The sequence below is a fragment of the Oncorhynchus mykiss genome, chromosome 1, assembly GCF_013265735.2.
Source record: "Oncorhynchus mykiss isolate Arlee chromosome 1, USDA_OmykA_1.1, whole genome shotgun sequence".
Taxonomy (NCBI): Eukaryota; Metazoa; Chordata; class Actinopteri; order Salmoniformes; family Salmonidae; genus Oncorhynchus; species Oncorhynchus mykiss.
This window is the reverse complement of record NC_048565.1, coordinates 72,194,745-72,213,388: the sequence shown is the minus strand read 5'-3', so window position 1 is coordinate 72,213,388 and position 18,644 is coordinate 72,194,745. Positions and strand designations below refer to the sequence as shown.

Sequence of the window (18,644 nt, the reverse complement as noted above, 5' to 3'; positions counted from 1 at the left end):
AATGGTTCCTCTTCAAACCTACAACCAATTCCCCATAATGACTAAACAGTTTAGATATTTTACAAAATGTATTAAAAATGTTAAACATAAATATCACATTTACATAAGTATTCTGACATTTTACTCATTACTTTGTTGAAGCCCTTTTAGCAGCGATTACAGCCTTGAGTCTTCTTGGGTATGACGCTACAAGCTTGGCAAACCTGTTTTTGTGGAGTTTCTCCCATTATTCTCTGCAGATCCTCTCAAGGTCTGCCAGGTTGGATGGGGAGCGGTGCTGCACAGCTATTTTCAGGTCTGTCCAGAGATGTTCGATTGGGTTCAAGTTCGGGCTCTGGTTAGGACATTCAGAGGACATTCAGAGACTTGTCTAGAAACCACTCCTGTGTTGTCCTGGCTGTGTGCTTAGGGTTGTTGTCCTGTTGCAAGGTGAACCTTTGCCCCAGTCTGAGATTTTCATCAAGGATCTCTCTATACTTTGCTCCGTTCATCTTTCTCTTTATCCTGACCAGTCTCCCAGTCCCTGCCGCTGAAAACATCCCCACAGCATGATGCTGCCACCAACTTGCTTCATCATAGGTATGATGCCTGGTTCCCTCCAGACGTGACACTTGACATTCAGGCCAGAGAGTTCCATCTTGGTTTTATTAGACCAGAGAATCTTGAATTTTCATGGTCAGGGTCCTTTAGGTGCCTTTTGGCAAACTCCAAGCGGGCTGTCATGTGCCATTTACTCAGGAGTGGCTTCCGTCTGGCCACTCTACCATAAAGTACCGATTGGTGGAGTGCTGCATAGAGGGTTGTCCTTCTGGAAGGTTCTCTCATCTCCACAGAGGAACCATGGAGCTCTGTCAGAGTACTCTTCTCCCTGACCAAGGCCCTTCTCCACCGATTGCTTAGTTTGGCCGGGCAGCCAGATCTAGGAAGAGTCTTAGTGGTTTCCAAACTTCTTCAATTTAAGAATGATGGAAGCCACTGTGTTCTTGGGGATCTTCAATTCTGCAGACATTTTTAGTAACCTTCCCCAGATCTGTTTATCGACACAATCCTGTCTCTGAGCTCTATGGACAATTCTTTAGACCTCATGGCTTGGTTTTTACTCTGAAATGCACTGTCAACTGTGGGAGCTTATATAGACAGGTGTGTGCCTTTCCAAATCATGTCCAATCAATTTAATTGACCACAGGTGAACTCCAATCAATTGTAGAAACATCTCAAGGATGATCAATGAAAACGGGAGGCACCTGAGCTCAATTTCGAGTCTCATAGCAAAGGGTCTGAATTCTTACATAATACATTTGCTAAAAAAAACTGTTTTCACTTTTTCATTATGGGATATTGTGTGTAGATTGATGAGGAAAAAAATAATTCAATCCGTTTTAGAATAAGGTTGTAACGTAACAAAATGTGGAAAAAGTGAAGGGTTCTGAATACTTTGCGAATGCGCTGTATGTTACTCCTTGGCAGTGTCATCAGAAAGCACAACATTGATTTTCACTGCTACGCAGGCGATACACAACTTTACGTTTCTGTGTCACCAGAGGATTTTAGCTCCACAAATAAATTATTAGATTGTATTAGGGATTAAATATTTGGATTTCTCACAACTTTCTCCAGCTAAATCACGACAAGACCGTGGTACTTATTATTGGTGCCAAAGCACAGAGAGAGAATCTGGCCGCACATTTTTATTCAGAGCAATAAAGATAAAACACCAGGTCTAAAACTTAGGTGTCATTTTAGATTCCGAACTAAATTTCGAAATACACATTAGGAATTTGACCAAAGTAGCTTTTTACTAACTGAGGAACATTGCAAAGGTGCGGATGTTTCTATCTCAGGCTGATACAGAGAGACTCATCCGTGCATTTATTAAAAGCAGGCTTTACTACTGTAATGCTCTCGTGTCTGGTCTACCCAAGACAGCCATTGGGCAACTGCAAAACATACAGAATGCTGCAGCATGGGCACTGACCAAGCCTAGAGGGAGAGCACACCCAGGTTTTAAAGTCTCTGCACTGGCTGCCTGTGAATTTTCGATTTTCATTTTAAGATTCTTCTTTTGGTTTTCAAGTCAATCCACGATTGTGCACCATACCTACTGTGAAGCATGGGGGTGGAAACATGCTTTGGGGCTGTTTTTCTGCAAAGGGACCAGGACGACTGATCCAGTGTTAAACAGTGTAAAATGTGGATTCCAAAAGGCTTTAAATAGACACCGATTTTTCCTGAGGACAGAAAATGCACCACAATGGTACAGATATTTTTTTTAAATTTTTTTTACATATACATAAATTACATTTGACATATATCTGTACCATTGTAACTCATTTGATGGCTATTTCAAGGATGTAATGGGTTGAATCAAGCAATATGACATACACCATTAATAAAGATCTGTGAGAATATGGATCAGTAATATTGACAGGTTCTTCTTAGCAGTAACACCAGTGAAGGCTGCATTCGTAGCTCAGGAACAGACCAACACAGGACTCAGGAGTTTAATACATTAGATTATCAGTGTATTGAGGATGGGGAATAAACTACAAATAATCATCATATAAACAAGCATGCTGTATGTATTAGCAGACTTTTTACAATATTTTGACCATTTCAGCTTTGGTCAGGTTTTCAACTGTTCAACATCAGTGAACACACAAGGTCTTGCACAGGGCACTGGTTGCATTATGTCTTTAAAACAAGAAAGTTGAAGAAGTGATGTCTATGTGGATAAGGAAGTTGTCAGTTGCCTGGGTGCCTTGGTCACTGACACAGCAGTTTGCCCGTACAAACATAAATACTACCAGAGTCGTTCTCTCTCATCCACTCATGGCTCCACATCTCCTCCTTGTCCTGCGCATCCTTTTCTTCCTCACCGGACTCTCAGGTAAGTGAGGGAAGACATTTTGTTGTTTGATATTATTAGGCTTAGTTCCTTCAAGTCAGACACTGAGACTGAATACATGCTGAAAGTCATAACCCTTGTAATGTTCTGTCTACTTTGCCCATAGACATTGTGGTCACATTATGGATTTCAGTATTAGGGTGGCAGTGGTTGATAGGTGCCGTTTTTAATGATTTATCTTGTGAAACAGTTATACCTTTCAACAGTTCTACATTTCTAATTGTTGCGAAACACATTTAAGTAAGACTTCAAGTAAAAGAGAACTAACATATTATTATCAATGTCAATTTTAACAAATGTGCTTGTAACTTATTTTGCACAAACATTTTTGTGGGATTCAATGTACTACAGTAGATATCAAGAACATTTCAGTCAAATGTTTTACTATATACAAATGTATTAAACAGAAATGTTAATTGAAACCATAGATTGTCTCCATAGTTTAGGGGTGTAGTAATTTCCATGTCAAAGCTACTTTAATTGCTGCCTCTGTACTCATAGCTGGACTTTGGCATGACAACATCAGCACTTACATGTATCAATTACTGTCTGTTGTCACAAACACGTGGTGTTACAACCAGAGTTTGCCAAATGTTTTAACAAAAGTCACAACTTCAAGAATTACAGTGGGGCAAAAAAAGTATTTAGTCAGCCACCAATTGTGCAAGTTCTCCCACTTAAAAAGATGAGAGATGCCTATAATTTTCATCATAGGTACACTTCAACTATGACAGACAAAAGGAGAAAAGAAAATTCAGATAATCACATTGTAGGGTTTTTTATGAATTTATTTGCAAATTATGGTGGAAAATAAGTATTTGGTCAATAACAAAAGTTTATCTCAATACTTTGTTATATACCCTTTGTTGGCAATGACAGAGGTCAAACGTTTTCTGTAATCCTTCACAAGGTTTTCACACACTGTTGCTGGTATTTTGGCCCATTCCTCCATGCAGATCTCCTCTAGAGCAGTGATGTTTTGGGGCTGTTGCTGGGCAACACGGACTTTCAACTCCCTCCAAAGATTTTCTATAGGGTTGAGATCTGGAGACTGGCTAGGCCACTCCAGGACCTTGAAATGCCTCTTACGAAGCCTCTCCTTTGTTGCCCGGGCTGTGTGTTTGGGATCATTGTCATGCTGAAAGACCCAGCCATGTTTCATCTTCAATGCCCTTGCTGATGGAAGGAGGTTTTCACTCAAAATCTCACGATACATGGCCCCATTCATTCTTTCCTTTACACGGATCAGTCGTCCTGGTCCCTTTGCAGAAAAACAGCCCCAAAGCATGATGTTTCCACTCCCATGCTTCACAGTAGGTATCATGTTCTTTGGATGCAACTCAGCATTCTTTGTCCTCCAAACACAACGAGTTGAGTTTTTATGAAAAAGTTATATTTTGGTTTCATCTGACCATATGACATTCTCCCAATCTTCTTCTGGATAATCCAAATGCTCTCTAGCAAACATCAGATGGGCCTGGACATGTACTGGCTTAAGCAGGGGGACACGTCTGGCACTGCAGGATTTGACTCCCTGGCGGCGTAGTGGGTTACTGGTGGTAGGCTTTGTTACTTTGGTCCCAGCTCTCTGCACGTCATTCACTAGGTCCCCCCGTGTGGTTCTGGGATTGTTGCTCACTGTTCTTGTGATCATTTTGACCCCACGGGGTGAGATCTTGCGTGGAGCCCCAGATCGAGGGAGATTATCAGTGGTCTTGTATGTCTTCCATTTCCTAATAATTGCTCCCACAGTTGATTTCTTCAAACCAAGCTGCTTACAAATTGCAGATTCAGTCTTCCCAGCCTGGTGCAGGTCTACAATTTTGTTTCTGGTGTCCTTTGACATCTCTTTGGTCTTGGCCATAGTGGAGTTTAGAGTGTGACTTTTTGAGGTTGTGGACAGGTGTCTTTTATACTGATAACAAGTTCAAACAGGTGCCATTAATACAGGTAACGAGTGGAGGACAGAGGAGTCTCTTAAAAAAGAAGTTACAGGTCTGTGAGAGCCAGAAATCTTGCTTGTTTGTAGGTGACCAAATACTTATTTTCCACCATAATTTGCAAATACATTCATAAAAAATCCTACAATGTGATTTTCTGGATTTTTCTTCTCATTTTGTCTGTCATAGTTGACGTGTACCTATGATGAAAATTACAGGCCTCTCTCATCTTTTCAAGTGGGAAAACTTGCACAAATGGTGGCTGACTAAATACTTTTTTGCCCCACTGTCTGTCAAATTGTTTGGTTGATCATCTGATGGGACCTTTGAGCAGCGTGATACAATGTAAATATTTAAATGTGTTCTCTGTTGTTGTGTCTACAGATGCACAGAGTGTGTCCACAGTGAGTCATGTGTCTGTAAAGAGGGGAGGCTCCATCACCATCCCATGTCTCTATAATCAGAGATATAGAAACGATGCCAAATACTGGTGTAGGGAACATTATTGGTTAGGTTGCTCTACTGTAGTAAGCACTGACCATCAAAAGACCAGCGGAAAGACCTCAATCTCTGATGACATCAACCAGCGAGTCTTCACTGTGACCATGACAAGTCCATGACAAGTCCAAGTCCATGACAACCTATCCACATCGATGGAACAGTAGTGGAGAGGGTAGCAAGTTTTAAGTTCCTCGGCATACACATCACAGACAAACTGAATTGGTCCACTCACACAGACAGCATCGTGAAGAAGGCGCAGCAGCGCCTCTTCAACCTCAGGAGGCTGAAGAAATTCGGCTTGTCACCAAAAGCACTCACAAACTTCTACAGATGCACAATCGAGAGCATCCTGGCGGGCTGTATCACCGCCTGGTATGGCAACTGCACCGCCCTCAACCGTAAGGCTCTCCAGAGGGTAGTGAGGTCTGCACAACGCATCACCGGGGGCAAACTACCTGCCCTCCAGGACACCTACACCACCCGATGTCACAGGAAGGCCATAAAGATCATCAAGGACATCAACCACCCGAGCCACTGCCTGTTCACCCCGCTATCATCCAGAAGGCGAGGTCAGTACAGGTGCATCAAAGCTGGGACCGAGAGACTGAAAAACAGCTTCTATCTCAAGGCCATCAGACTGTTAAACAGCCACCACTAACACTGAGTGGCTGCTGCCAACACACTGACACTGACTCAACTCCAGCCACTTTAATAATGGGAATTGATGGGAAATGATGTAAATATATCACTAGCCACTTTAAACAATGCTACCTTATATAAATGTTACTTACCCTACATTATTCATCTCATATGCATACGTATATACTGTACTCTATATCATCGACGGTATCCTTATGTAATACATGTATCACTAGCCACTTTATACTATACTATGCCACTTTGTTTACATACTCATCTCATTTGTACATACTGTACCCGATACCATCTACTGTATCTTGCCTATACTGCTCTGTACCATCACTCATTCATATATCCTTATGTACATATTCTTTATCCCCTTACACTGTGTACAAGACAGTAGTTTTGGAATTGTTAGTTAGATTACTTGTTATTACTGCATTGTCGGAACTAGAAGCACAAGCATTTCGCTACACTCGCATTAACATCTGCTAACCATGTGTATGTGACAAATAAAATTTGATTTGATTTGATTTGATTTGATTTATTTGATTTGATTTGATTTGATTTGATTTGATTTGATTTGATTTCTTAGTCCTAGTGATTCTGATTATTACTGGTGTATTGTGGAGAGGAATAGCAAGGCAGATGATGGGGCTAGATTGCAGATATCTGTTCCTCCAGGTGAGATCCAAACACTGCTGTGTCCATCAAAGCAGAATTAACAGTAGTGCTCAGTAATATCTCATAAAGTAATGAACCATAATTGTTCCGTTGATGAGTGTGTTACTATTCCCTCTACAAAGCAGTCATACATATTTTCACCAAATTAAATCCATAGAGGATATTATTCTGGCAGATTACAAACATCTATGTGCACCTCCTGGGTCAAAACAGACTATGTGTTTGATAGAATCACAAGTTGCTGTTTCATCATCAAACACACTGTATGCTCTAGTTGACATCTATTGTACATACTATCAGTGACTGAACCAGTGTTTCAACTTACTAGGTAGTGGCTAGGTAGTAGCCAATATATATATTGGTGTATTCTTTGTCAGACTCATCCAATCACAGCCTCTATCATTGTGTTCAGGTACTCCAGAACTCTATGTGGACCAACAACAGATGACTGGAGTTGTAGGAGGGAGTGTCACTGTGCTCTGTTACTATAGTTCACAAGGAAGCAGTGGGAAGTGGTGCAAGATGGGAGGCCCTTGTGTGGTTGTGGGACTTTCTGGAGCTTTAGATGGAACATTTGTGAAGTTAGTGCAGGAGCATAGAGAAACCACCAACGGTTATGTCTTAATGGTGACTATGAGTGGATTGATGATGAAGAACACTGGCTGGTACTGGTGCGAAAAGGGAAAACTACAGATGCCTGTTCATATCACTGTCAATCAATCAACCACAACACAGAGCACCACAAGTAAGTACAGAGCAATCCCATATAACCAAGTCTGATTCTCTTTTTATTCATCCAGTACTGTTAGAGATTAAGGAACATTGAAATACCTTTTCTGAAACAAAGTGGAAATCTCTGGACAACACATTCTCTTGAGTTTATCCGGTCATTCATGTTAATTATCATTAAGAAAATGAACATTGTTTATTCAACTTTTCATCATATCGACCACTTATATTTGACATTAATACTGAAATTTCTAAGAATTGGATTTTAATGCATGTCACATATTAGATAAGAAGGATGATAGTGATTAGTTTCAATCAACATCACAATGGCCTGGTTTTAATAATATCAATGTTAATGATACAACAGTCAGTTTATTGAAGCTACTTAATCATTTCTGCCTCTCACAGCAACACAAGCTCCATCCACTCACCAAGCGTCACTAACCAGTGCTGAGTCTAACACTTCTCCGCCCACAGTTTCCCCTTCTGTTACAAACAGGGACAATGTTGTAACTAACGAGAACACAGATGAGAAGCCCCAGAGGTCAGTATTCATTCTTCACTATTTCCCTCACTTTTACAGTCATCCAAATAGTTGGTGATAGTGTAAGGGTGTTGGGGATAAGGTTATTATAGTAAATACAAATGAATAATGAAGAAACTATTTAGTGATTTTCTGAAATAAAATAATAAACACACCTGTTTGAAAAATGTATTCTATGCTGAAACTATTTTCTTTGACTCCAAAGCGAACTAAAATATAATAGAAACCATTATGATTATGTTCAGTTTTTGTTTTGTAACTGAAAATGTAACTGTATTTTCAATGTTGTTTTATAGCTTCTGAATCTGACAGGTCACATTGAGACTGACTTTCATTTAAAGGTATACTCAGCGAGATGTTGTTGCCACCAGCAGCAACGCAGATATCGGCCGCGTTCCCCCACTAAATTGTTGCATTTGTCAACAAACAGAGAAGTTTAGCCTCGCACTTCAACATACCTGGTTGTTGTGGCTATTGACACGCTACTACTGTTTACTTTGTGCAGCTACGTCATCTCGCTGAGTCTACCTTTAAATCCAATCTAACCTATGACCTGCCCCATCACCTTGTGCATTACTGCCCCACAGTTGCAAGAAAAGTGACATCCCCAAAAACCACAACACTATACATAAATGTCTCCTAACCTCCCATGCATTGGCTACATTTAGTCCCTAACACTAAAGCTACAAATGAAACTAAATAATAGAAAAAACGAAATATGAATGTTTTTATCAACATTAAACTAAATAAAAATAGTAAATAGTAAAACTTCCTGAAACTAAACTGAATTTCAAATAAAAAATATTAAAACCAATAGAAATAAAAAAAATATCTATCAAAACACAAAACTATAATAACCTTGGTGGAGACACCTGTGACTAGCAAGGCTGATCAAATCAGAGACCAGTGTCTGGGTTAACAATAATTACTGTAGTTCCCCACATTACAAAACTATCTGTCTGTTTCATTTTTAGATAAAGAAAAATGTATACAAAATGAAACATCTTCCTTAAATGTTCTTGCTTAAGCATTTACCACCATGCCTGTGGTTATCTATATATTCAATTTGATTGTATTTTATATTCCAGTTTGCTGGAAGTCCTGTTCATTCCTCTGAGCCTGTTGGTGGTGTTGATAGCTGTTACCTTGGTCACATTGAAGATGTTGAGAAAACATAGTAAGTAATTGTTAAAATTATGTAAAAAATTGTCATGTTTATGACTAATGTCATTTGCAGAATATTATAAATACAGAAGGGTTGTTGCTTCTACAAATGAAAGGTTTGACATCAGAGTTCATTAGTACCAACATCCTCTTTTGTTTATTTCAGAGGACAAGAAGGCAAAGGACCAACCAGCAAACACCTCAGTAGTAAGCTATGATCATGTTATCTTCTCACACATCTGTTCCTTTCTCTCCTTGATATTATAGGGCTCTCTTTGGTAAGTAGTTAGTCATAACAAGCATTTTAAATCAACCCGATCGCTTATGTGTAGTATTAAAAATAAAGAGTTTTATTTAGTCCTGCACTAAGTGTACATCATTGACCAGAACAGACTTCCTCAAATCATTCACCACAACTACTGACACTTGAACAATAACACATTTTGTGTTATTCAATCAAAACATTTTCTAATTCATGTCACTATGCATGAGGTACAACATCCTTCTATGGCGTACTGTAAAACTGTTAAATGTTAACACGGTTTGTGTTTCATGCCTTCAGCAGCCTGCTGACCCTGAGAAGGACATTACCTACAGTACTGTGAGTTACATCAGAGGAACAGCAAAACAGGTTAAACTTAACCCTTTTGCCCCAACCCCCCTTTGACCCAACCTAAACCCTCTGCAACCCAACTTAACCCACCTCAAACTCAACCCAACCCCCTCCAACCCAACCTAAACCCTCTGCAAACCAACTTAACCCACCTCAAACTCAACCCAACCCACACCAACCCAACTCAAAGTGAAAGTTAACATTGTCTGTCTCTCACTGAGTTCATGTGATCATGTTGCTCTCTCTCCTCCACCACATAGGACCTAAACCCTGAGAGACATGGTGACTTGTACAGCACTGTGATTCCTATGCAGCACAGGACAGCACAAAGGGTAAACATTAAACTAAATAAACACATAACCACAGCTAGTCATATTGAAAACGTTTTCTGTCTTGAAAAGCAGAAAAGCAGAACTTGAATTGGCACATACATAAAAAGCTGCTCTACTGTGTTGATGATTTGACTAAGTTATTCGCACGCGTGTGTGTGTGTGTGTGTGTGTTTATTTTCCTCCTCTTTTACAGGCAGCAGAACCAGATGATGTGGTCTACAGCACAGTGGCCCAACACCAGAGATACAGTAGGTCGCAAAGAACCAGACGAGATGTTGGGGGAAATACTGGATGATCTCAGTGAACTAGGGCATCAGAACAAAAGTCTCCAGATTGAGTAACATATAAAGTTGTTTTATTTGTCACCTGCCCCAACCCTTTGTCCTCATTACTTTATTGTTCTCTCTTGTTAATCTGCATATTTTATAGACTGAACGTCTTGTACTTGTAATAAACTGTGCCCATGTTGACATTTAACTGTACATGTGTTTTTCAATAAAGGATATCAAATAAATATATTTATTTTTCATTCTTTATATAAATATAGAATAAGAGCCTTGTGTCAAAACTAGCCCATTAAATGCAATTGTTGCTAAATGCTGAGGGGGGCATTAGGACCCAAACAAAAGCAAATATCACAAAAACAAATATCACTGGATTCCTGCCGCTCTGGATTATTACACCGAATCATTACTCCAGATCATTGCCGCTAGCTAGCTGCAAACGAGTGGCTACTGTTAGCTAACGCCTTTGTCCCGACTACCGAGCAGCACCCTGACTCACCTATTGCTGCTCTTTTGACCCTATGATCACTCGGCTACACAGCTGATGCCCCCTAGACTGCTTCAATAACATGGTACCTCATTTTGTTTACCTGTCGGCCCCAGCCTCGAACTCAGGTCCTGCATGTACCTAATTGACCTGAAACCTCTCTCATCAACGCATAGGTTTACCTCCACTTTACTCACATCCTACCATACCCTTGTCTGTACATTACGCCTTGAATCTATTCTACCATGTCCAGAAATCTGCTCCTTTTATTCTCGGTCCCCAACCCACTAGACGACCAGTTCTTATCGCCGTTAGCTGTACCCTTATCCTACTCCTCCTTTGTTCCTCTGGTGATGTAGAGGTTAACCCAGGCCCTGGAGCCCCCAGTTCCACTCCTATTCCCCAGGCGTTATCATTTGTTATCTTCTGTAACCGTAAAAGCTTTGGTTTTATGCATGTTAACATCAGAAGCCTCCTCCCTAAGTTTGTTTTATTCACTGCTTTAGCACACCGCCAACCATGATGTCCTAGCTGTGTTTGAATCCTGACTTAGGAAGACCACCAAAAATTCTGAAATTCCCATCCCCAACTACAACAATTTTATCATAGATACACTTCAACTGTGAGAGATGGAATCTAAAACAAAAATCTAGAAAATGACATTGTATGATTTTTAACCTCTCTAGGGTAGGGGGCAGCATTCGGAATTTTGGATGAAAAGCATGCCCAAATTAAACGGCCTGCTACTCAGGCCCAAAATATATGATATGCATATAACTGGTAGATTTGGATAGAAAACACTCTAAAGTGTCCAAAACTGTTAAAATAGTGTCTGTGAGTATAACATAACTGATTTAGCAGGTGAAAACCTGAGAAAAATCCATTCAGAAAGTAGTTTTTTTGGGTTTTGTAGTTTTCTATTCAATGCCATTACAGTATCCATTGACTTAGGACTCCACTAGATGTCAACAGTCTTTAGAAATCGTTTCAGGCTTGTATTCTTATAAATGAGGGAGTAAGACCAGTCTGAACGAGTGGACCCAAATGTGACGCAGAGTTTTTTCAGGCGCATGTGCATTTCTTGTTTACCTTTTATATTGACAACGTTATTGTCCGGTTGAAATTATATAGATCATTTAGGCTAAAAAACAACCTGAGGAATGAATATAAACATCGTTTGACATGTTTCTATGAACTTTACAGAAACAATTTAGATTTTTTTGTCAGATTGTTTTGACTGAGTTTAAGCCTGTGGATTACTAATGAAAACGCGCTAACAAAATTGAGGTTTTTGGATATAAAGAGACTTCATCGAACAAAAGCAACATTTATTGAGTAAATGAATGTCTTCTGATTGCCACCATATGAAGATCATCAAAGGTAAAGGATACATTTTATCTCTATTTCTGAGTTTTGTAACGCTTCTGCTTGGCTGGTAACTGTTTGTAATAATTTGTCAACTGGGCTATGTTCTGGGCTAGGTATGTTCTGGGCAAGGTATGCTTTCGCCGAAAAGCATTTTATAAATATGTCACTGTTGTTGGTTTAACAAGAAGTTCATCTTTAAACCTATGTAAAATATGTTTTGTTTTCTGAATTTTTATAATGAGCATTTCTGGATTTGAATTTGGCGCTCTGCAACCTCACAGGATGTTGGCCAAATGGAACGCTAGCGTCCCACATACCCTAGAGAGGTTAAGATTCCGTCTCTCACAGTTGAAGTGTACCTATGATAATAATTATAGACCTCTACATGCTGGGGAACTGACGAGATGCAACAAGAGAAGAACCAGAGGTCAGTATTCAGTGTGCTGCATATCACATAACTTTAAAATCTCTTTGGGATAGGGGGCAGCATTTTCACTTTTGGATAAATAGCGTGCCCAATTTCAACTTCCTGCTACTCATGCCAAGAATATAAGATATGCATATTATTAGTAGATTTGGATAGAAAACACTGAAGTATCTAAAACTGTTTGAATCATGTCTGTGAGTATAACACAACTTATGTAGCAGGCAAAACCCCAAGGACTAACCATTCAGAATTATTTATTTTTGAGGTCACTGTCTGTTCAATGACTTCTCATGGGGAAACGATATTTATTAGGCACTTGTTTGCAGTTCTTACCGCTTCCACTGGATGTCACCAGTCTTTGGAATTTGGTTGAGGTTATTCCTTTGTGCAATGTAGAAGTACGGTCATATTGGAATAGGGTAACACTGTTGAGAGTTGGGCAAGACTAGAAAAGTAGCGTTAGTTTCCTCTCGTCCTCTATTGAAAACAGATAGATAGACCCGTCTTCAATTTGATCGATTATTAACGTTTAAAAATACCTAAAGTTGTATTACAAAAGTATTTTGAAATGTTTTGGCAAAGTTTACAGGTAACTTTTGAGATATTTTGTAGTGACTTTGCGCAAATTGGAAGCTGTTTTTTTTTCTGGATCAAACACGCCAAATAAATTGACATTTTGGATACATTTATTTTTCCTTTATTCAACTAGGCAAGTCAGTTAAGTACAAGTTCTTATTTTCAATGACAGCCTTGAAAAAGCCTGTTCAGGGGCAGAACGACAGATTTGTACCTTGTCAGCTCGGGGATTTGAACTTGCAACCTTCCGGCTACTAGTCCAACACTCTAACCACTAGGCTACCCTGGATGGAATTATTTGAACAAAATGACCATTTGTGGTGTTTATGGGACATATTGGAGTGCCAACAAAAGAAGCTCGTCAAAGGTAAGGCATGATTTATATTTTATTTCTGCGTTTTGTGTAGCGTCTGCAGGGTTGAAATATGCTACTCTCTTTGTTTACTGTTGTGCTATCATCAGATAGTAGCATCTTATGCTTTCGCCGAAAAGCCTTTTTAAAATTGGACATGTTGGCTGGACTCACAACGAGTGTAGCTTTAATTTAGTATCTTACATGTGTGATTTAATGAAAGTTTGATTTTTATATAATTTTATTTGACTTTGCCGCTCTGCATTTTCCCTGGCTTTTGGCCAAGTGAGACGCGACTGTCCCCCTATCCTAGAGTTAATAGCCTTCCAAACAGTTGGTTATACTGTAAGGGTGTGGATCACCTGACTAGAAAGGCTGATCAGAGCAGAGACAAGTGTCTGGGTTAACAATAATACGTTTAATTGCCCAAATTACAAAGAAATCTGTATTTTTCATTTTCAGCTATAGAGTGTATGCAAAATGAAACACCTTCCTTAAATGTTCTTGCTGAAACATTTACCACTTCACCATGGTTCAATATCTTTGCGCGTGTCCTGTGACTTGCCTAAGGGAGGCCTTTGGATGACATTACAGCAACTTTTGACACATGTGAAAACTAAGATGTTGATTGGTTAAGAAATAAATAGATATGCAAGAAGTATTCTGAAGAAGGACAGTACAGATGTTAGATGATGTTACCTCTTGTTAAATACAGGAAGTGCCCCCTGGACACCTGTCTCTGTCTGACTGCAATTTTCATAATGACATGACAAAATAATTGTATTCTTCTACAGATTGGAACACATTCTTCTACCTGGTGAAAGTTGGTAATGCACGGCTGTTCCTCCTGTGCACCATCGTTTCTGTGGTGAAGTTCAAGGAAAACCAAAATCAAGATGATACCAAGGATGCATCGAAACCAGAGAGTTGTTTCTGGAGCAATCAAAGGGTCCAGTTTACCAACAGTTTGCACTAAATGCAAAGTTACTCAAACATGCAGCTGCCATTAGTTTTAAATGTATTTTTCTTTATCATAACCTTCATTCTACATTTGTGTATACGTTCAATATTTAATTCCCTCTGGGAGTAAGAGCTATACATCTTCATTCTTAGATCTACGTGCAGTATGCTATGCTGTAAATGTGGGTATCAGATTCTATTCCCAACAACACATTGTATTTTTCTATATCCAAAATGTGTCTAAATACCACACTATACCAATAACAAATACTTGATGTGTGTACTTATCTGTACATTATGTTTGTTTCATTTTATTATAATTATTCTACTCAAATATGTATGTGTTGTGAAATGAAACTCTTGAAGAATGTTTTGTGCTTGACTTACCTTTGGTGAATAACCCGTTGTTCGCCATTCCTATGGGGAAAATTAATGAGAAAATAATGCTTTTTTTATTACATAAATCCTTTAAAACATCTAAAATATTTAGATGTTGTCCACAAGAGGGGCAGCAGTGGGTGTGCAAAGTTTCAAACTGGATGAGAGCTCTACATAATATTTTGTATCAAGTCTTCCAGGTGTTCCTCACGAGTTTGCCCAAATGTACCCAAGTGGCCGAATTGGTCAATTGATACATTCCCAAGTACATAACTATAGATAATATACAAAAATGCTATGGTAATAAAACATTTAAGTTTACATACTCCCAGGAACGCCATACATGATGGATCATTAGCTTCCCTATATAGAAGACACTGACCTTCACACACCTAGATGGCCAGGTGGGGTGGGTGTGGAGCCAGAGAAAGCCAAGGGGTCAGACTGGAGGATCCAGGTCCTATGTTTGAATAGGTGGGGGATGGTGGAGTCTACCACTATTTTTATTCAGTCAGAACTCAAGTTTACTATTACTTATTTGATTTTACCTTTATTTTAGCAGGGGGTGAGCCCTGCATTAATCATTTTATGGATGAGCCCTGCATCAATCATTTTACGGATGAACCCTGCATCAATCATTTTACGGATGAGCCCTGCATCAATCATTTTACGGATGAGCCCTGCATCAATAATTTTATGGATGAGCCCTGCATCAATCATTTTATGGATGAGCTCTGCATCAATCATTTTATGGATGAGCTCTGCATCAATCATTTTACGTATGAACCCTGCATCAATCATTTTACGGATGAGCCCTGCATCAATCATTTTACGGATGAGCTCTGCATCAATCATTTTACGGATGAGCTCTGCATCAATCATTTTATGGATGAGCCCTGCATCAATCATTTTACGGATGAGCCCTGCATTAATCATTTTATGGATGAGCCCTGCATCAATCATTTTATGGATGAGCCCTGCATCAATCATTTTACGGATGAGCTCTGCATCAATCATTTTATGGATGAGCCCTGCATCAATCATTTTACGGATGAGCCCTGCATCAATCATTTTACGGATGAGCCCTGCATCAATCATTTTACGGATGAGCCCTGCATCAATCATTTTACGGATGAGCCCTGCATCAATCATTTTACGGATGAGCTCTGCATTAATCATTTTATGGATGAGCCCTGCATCAATCATTTTACGGATGAGCTCTGCATCAATCATTTTACGGATGAGCCCTGCATCAATCATTTTACGGATGAGCTCTGCATTAATCATTTTATGGATGAGCCCTGCATCAATCATTTTACGGATGAACCCTGCATCAATCATTTTACGGATGAGCCTTGCATCAATCATTTTACGGATGAGCCCTGCATCAATCATTTTACGGATGAGCTCTGCATCAATCATTTTACGGATGAGCCCTGCATCAATCATTTTACGGATGAGCCCTGCATCAATCATTTTATGGATGAGCCCTGCATCAATCATTTTATGGATGAGCCCTGCATCAATCATTTTATGGATGAGCCCTGCATCAATCATTTTACGGATGAGCTCTGCATCAATCATTTTACGGATGAGCCCTGCATCAATCATTTTACGGATGAGCTCTGCATCAATCATTTTACGGATGAGCCCTGCATCAATCATTTTACGGATGAGCCCTGCATCAATAATTTTACGGATGAGCTCTGCATCAATCATTTTACGGATGAGCTCTGCATCAATCATTTTACGGATGAGCCCTGCATCAATCATTTTACGGATGAGCCCTGCATCAATCATTTTACGGATGAGCTCTGCATCAATCATTTTACGGATGAGCCCTGCATCAATCATTTTACGGATGAGCCCTGCATCAATCATTTTACGGATGAGCCCTGCATCAATCATTTTACGGATGAGCTCTGAATCAATCATTTTACGGATGAGCCCTGCATCAATCATTTTACGGATGAGCCCTGCATCAATCATTTTACGGATGAGCTCTGCATCAATCATTTTACGGATGAGCTCTGCATCAATCATTTTACGGATGAGCTCTGCATCAATCATTTTACGGATGAGCCCTGCATCAATACATCAAATAAACAACACATATCTACAAACATATATATTTTATAAAGTATTGGGAACACAATCAATATAATGAAATATGTGGATCAATAGTCAATAAGACATTAAAAAAATGCACAGCCACACAATGTCATAGCCAAAATAACATACACATAGGTTATACTAATATATTGTATTCCACAAAAATGTAAGGAATGATCACCGTTACACACAGCTCAAGCATAATGGCTGCTTGTCAAACAAAGGGCATTCACATTCTACAGAAAAGTTGGCTATCCAGCTAGCTTTGTTTCAAAACGATAGGTGGTCATTGGACTAAGAGACTGTCAATCAAGTGAACACAGCCCATCTCATTGGTGCGTAATGATGTCTGCCCTTCGTGGGCTAAAAGAGGTGTTGTGAAGCCAATTCGTAATATGGAATGATGAAACAAAGTTTGGTTGCCTTCCAGAGTGTCTGAGGATTGCACAGCAACTGAAATTGACTGGATGAAACAAGGTTAAGATTGTTTTGTTGCAAGTTGCAAGTTGAAAGAGTTGGAATTCATGCAAAATGCTGTATACAACATTGATCATGTTAGGATATAAAAATGTATTTTATCAAACAAAACTACACTACATTGTATCATAGTCCATGTGTCCATCATAGTCCCTGTGTCCAAGGAAGCGAAGGTAACCTGCCTAAATTATTTCCCCGTGGCACTCACGTCAGTAGCCATGTAGTGCTTTATAAGGCAGGTCATGGCTCACATCAACAGCATCCTCCCGGACACCCTAGACCCACTCCAATTTGCATACCGCCCCAAATAGATCCACAGATGATGCAATATCAATCGCAATCCACACTGCCCTTTCTCACCTGGACTAATGGAACACCTATGTGAGAATGCTGTTCATTGACTACAGCTCAGCGTTGAACACCATAGTGCACATGAAGCTCATCATTAAACTAAGGAATCTGGGACTAAACACCTCCCTCTGCAACTGGATCCTGGACTTCCTGACGGGCCACCCCCAGGTGGTAAGAGTAGGCAACAACATGTCTGCCACGCTGATCCGTAACACTGAGGCCCCTCAGGGGTGTGGACTTAGTCCCCTCCTGTACTCCCTGTTCACGACAGCGTGGCCAAACATGACTCCAACACCATCATTAAGTTTGCTGACGACATAACAGTGATCACCGACAACGATGAGACGGCCTATATGGAGGAGGTCAGAGAACTGGCAGTGTGGTGCCAAGACAACAACCTCTCCCTCCTCAATGTGAGCAAGACTAAGGAGCTGATCGTGGACTACAGGAAAAGGCAGGCCGAACAGGCCCCCATTAACATTGACGGGGCTGTAGTGGAGCGAGTTGAGAGTTTCAAGTTCATTGGTGTCCACATCACCAATGAACTATCACGGTCCAAACGTACCAAGACAGTCGCAAGGAGGGCACGACAAAACCTTTTCCGCCTCAGGAGACTGAAAAGATTTGGCATGGGTCCTCAGATCCTCAAAAGGTTCTACAGCTGCACCATCGAGAGCATCCTGACCGGTTACATCACCGCCTGATATGGCAACTTCTCAGCGTCTGACCGTAAGGCGCTACAGAGGGTAGTGCGAACGGCCCAATACATCACTGGGAATGATCAGGACCAATATAATAGGCGGAGTCAGAGGAAAGCCCAT

General features: G+C 40.0%; 1 protein-coding gene across 6 annotated transcripts in view; it reads left to right on the top strand.

The window, feature by feature from the left end:
* Window positions 1-10,575, top strand: part of LOC110528794 (polymeric immunoglobulin receptor-like) — a 49,103-nt gene extending 38,528 nt beyond the window's left edge. Inside the window, exons 3-9 of one of the 6 annotated variants that reach the window (XM_036984807.1) lie at window positions 7,082-7,414; window positions 7,876-7,942; window positions 9,031-9,119; window positions 9,273-9,313; window positions 9,672-9,737; window positions 9,980-10,051; window positions 10,245-10,575. In XM_036984807.1, coding sequence (XP_036840702.1) covers window positions 7,082-7,414; window positions 7,876-7,942; window positions 9,031-9,119; window positions 9,273-9,313; window positions 9,672-9,737; window positions 9,980-10,051; window positions 10,245-10,346 — 770 coding nt within the window. In that variant the 3' untranslated portion in view covers window positions 10,347-10,575. Of the gene's footprint in view, window positions 1-7,081; window positions 7,415-7,806; window positions 7,943-9,030; window positions 9,120-9,272; window positions 9,314-9,668; window positions 9,738-9,979; window positions 10,052-10,244 lie in introns of all 6 variants that reach the window. The other 5 variants (XM_036984798.1, XM_036984785.1, XM_036984777.1 and 2 more) reach the window with 5 other exon arrangements.
* The last annotated feature ends 8,069 nt before the right edge of the window (window positions 10,576-18,644 follow it).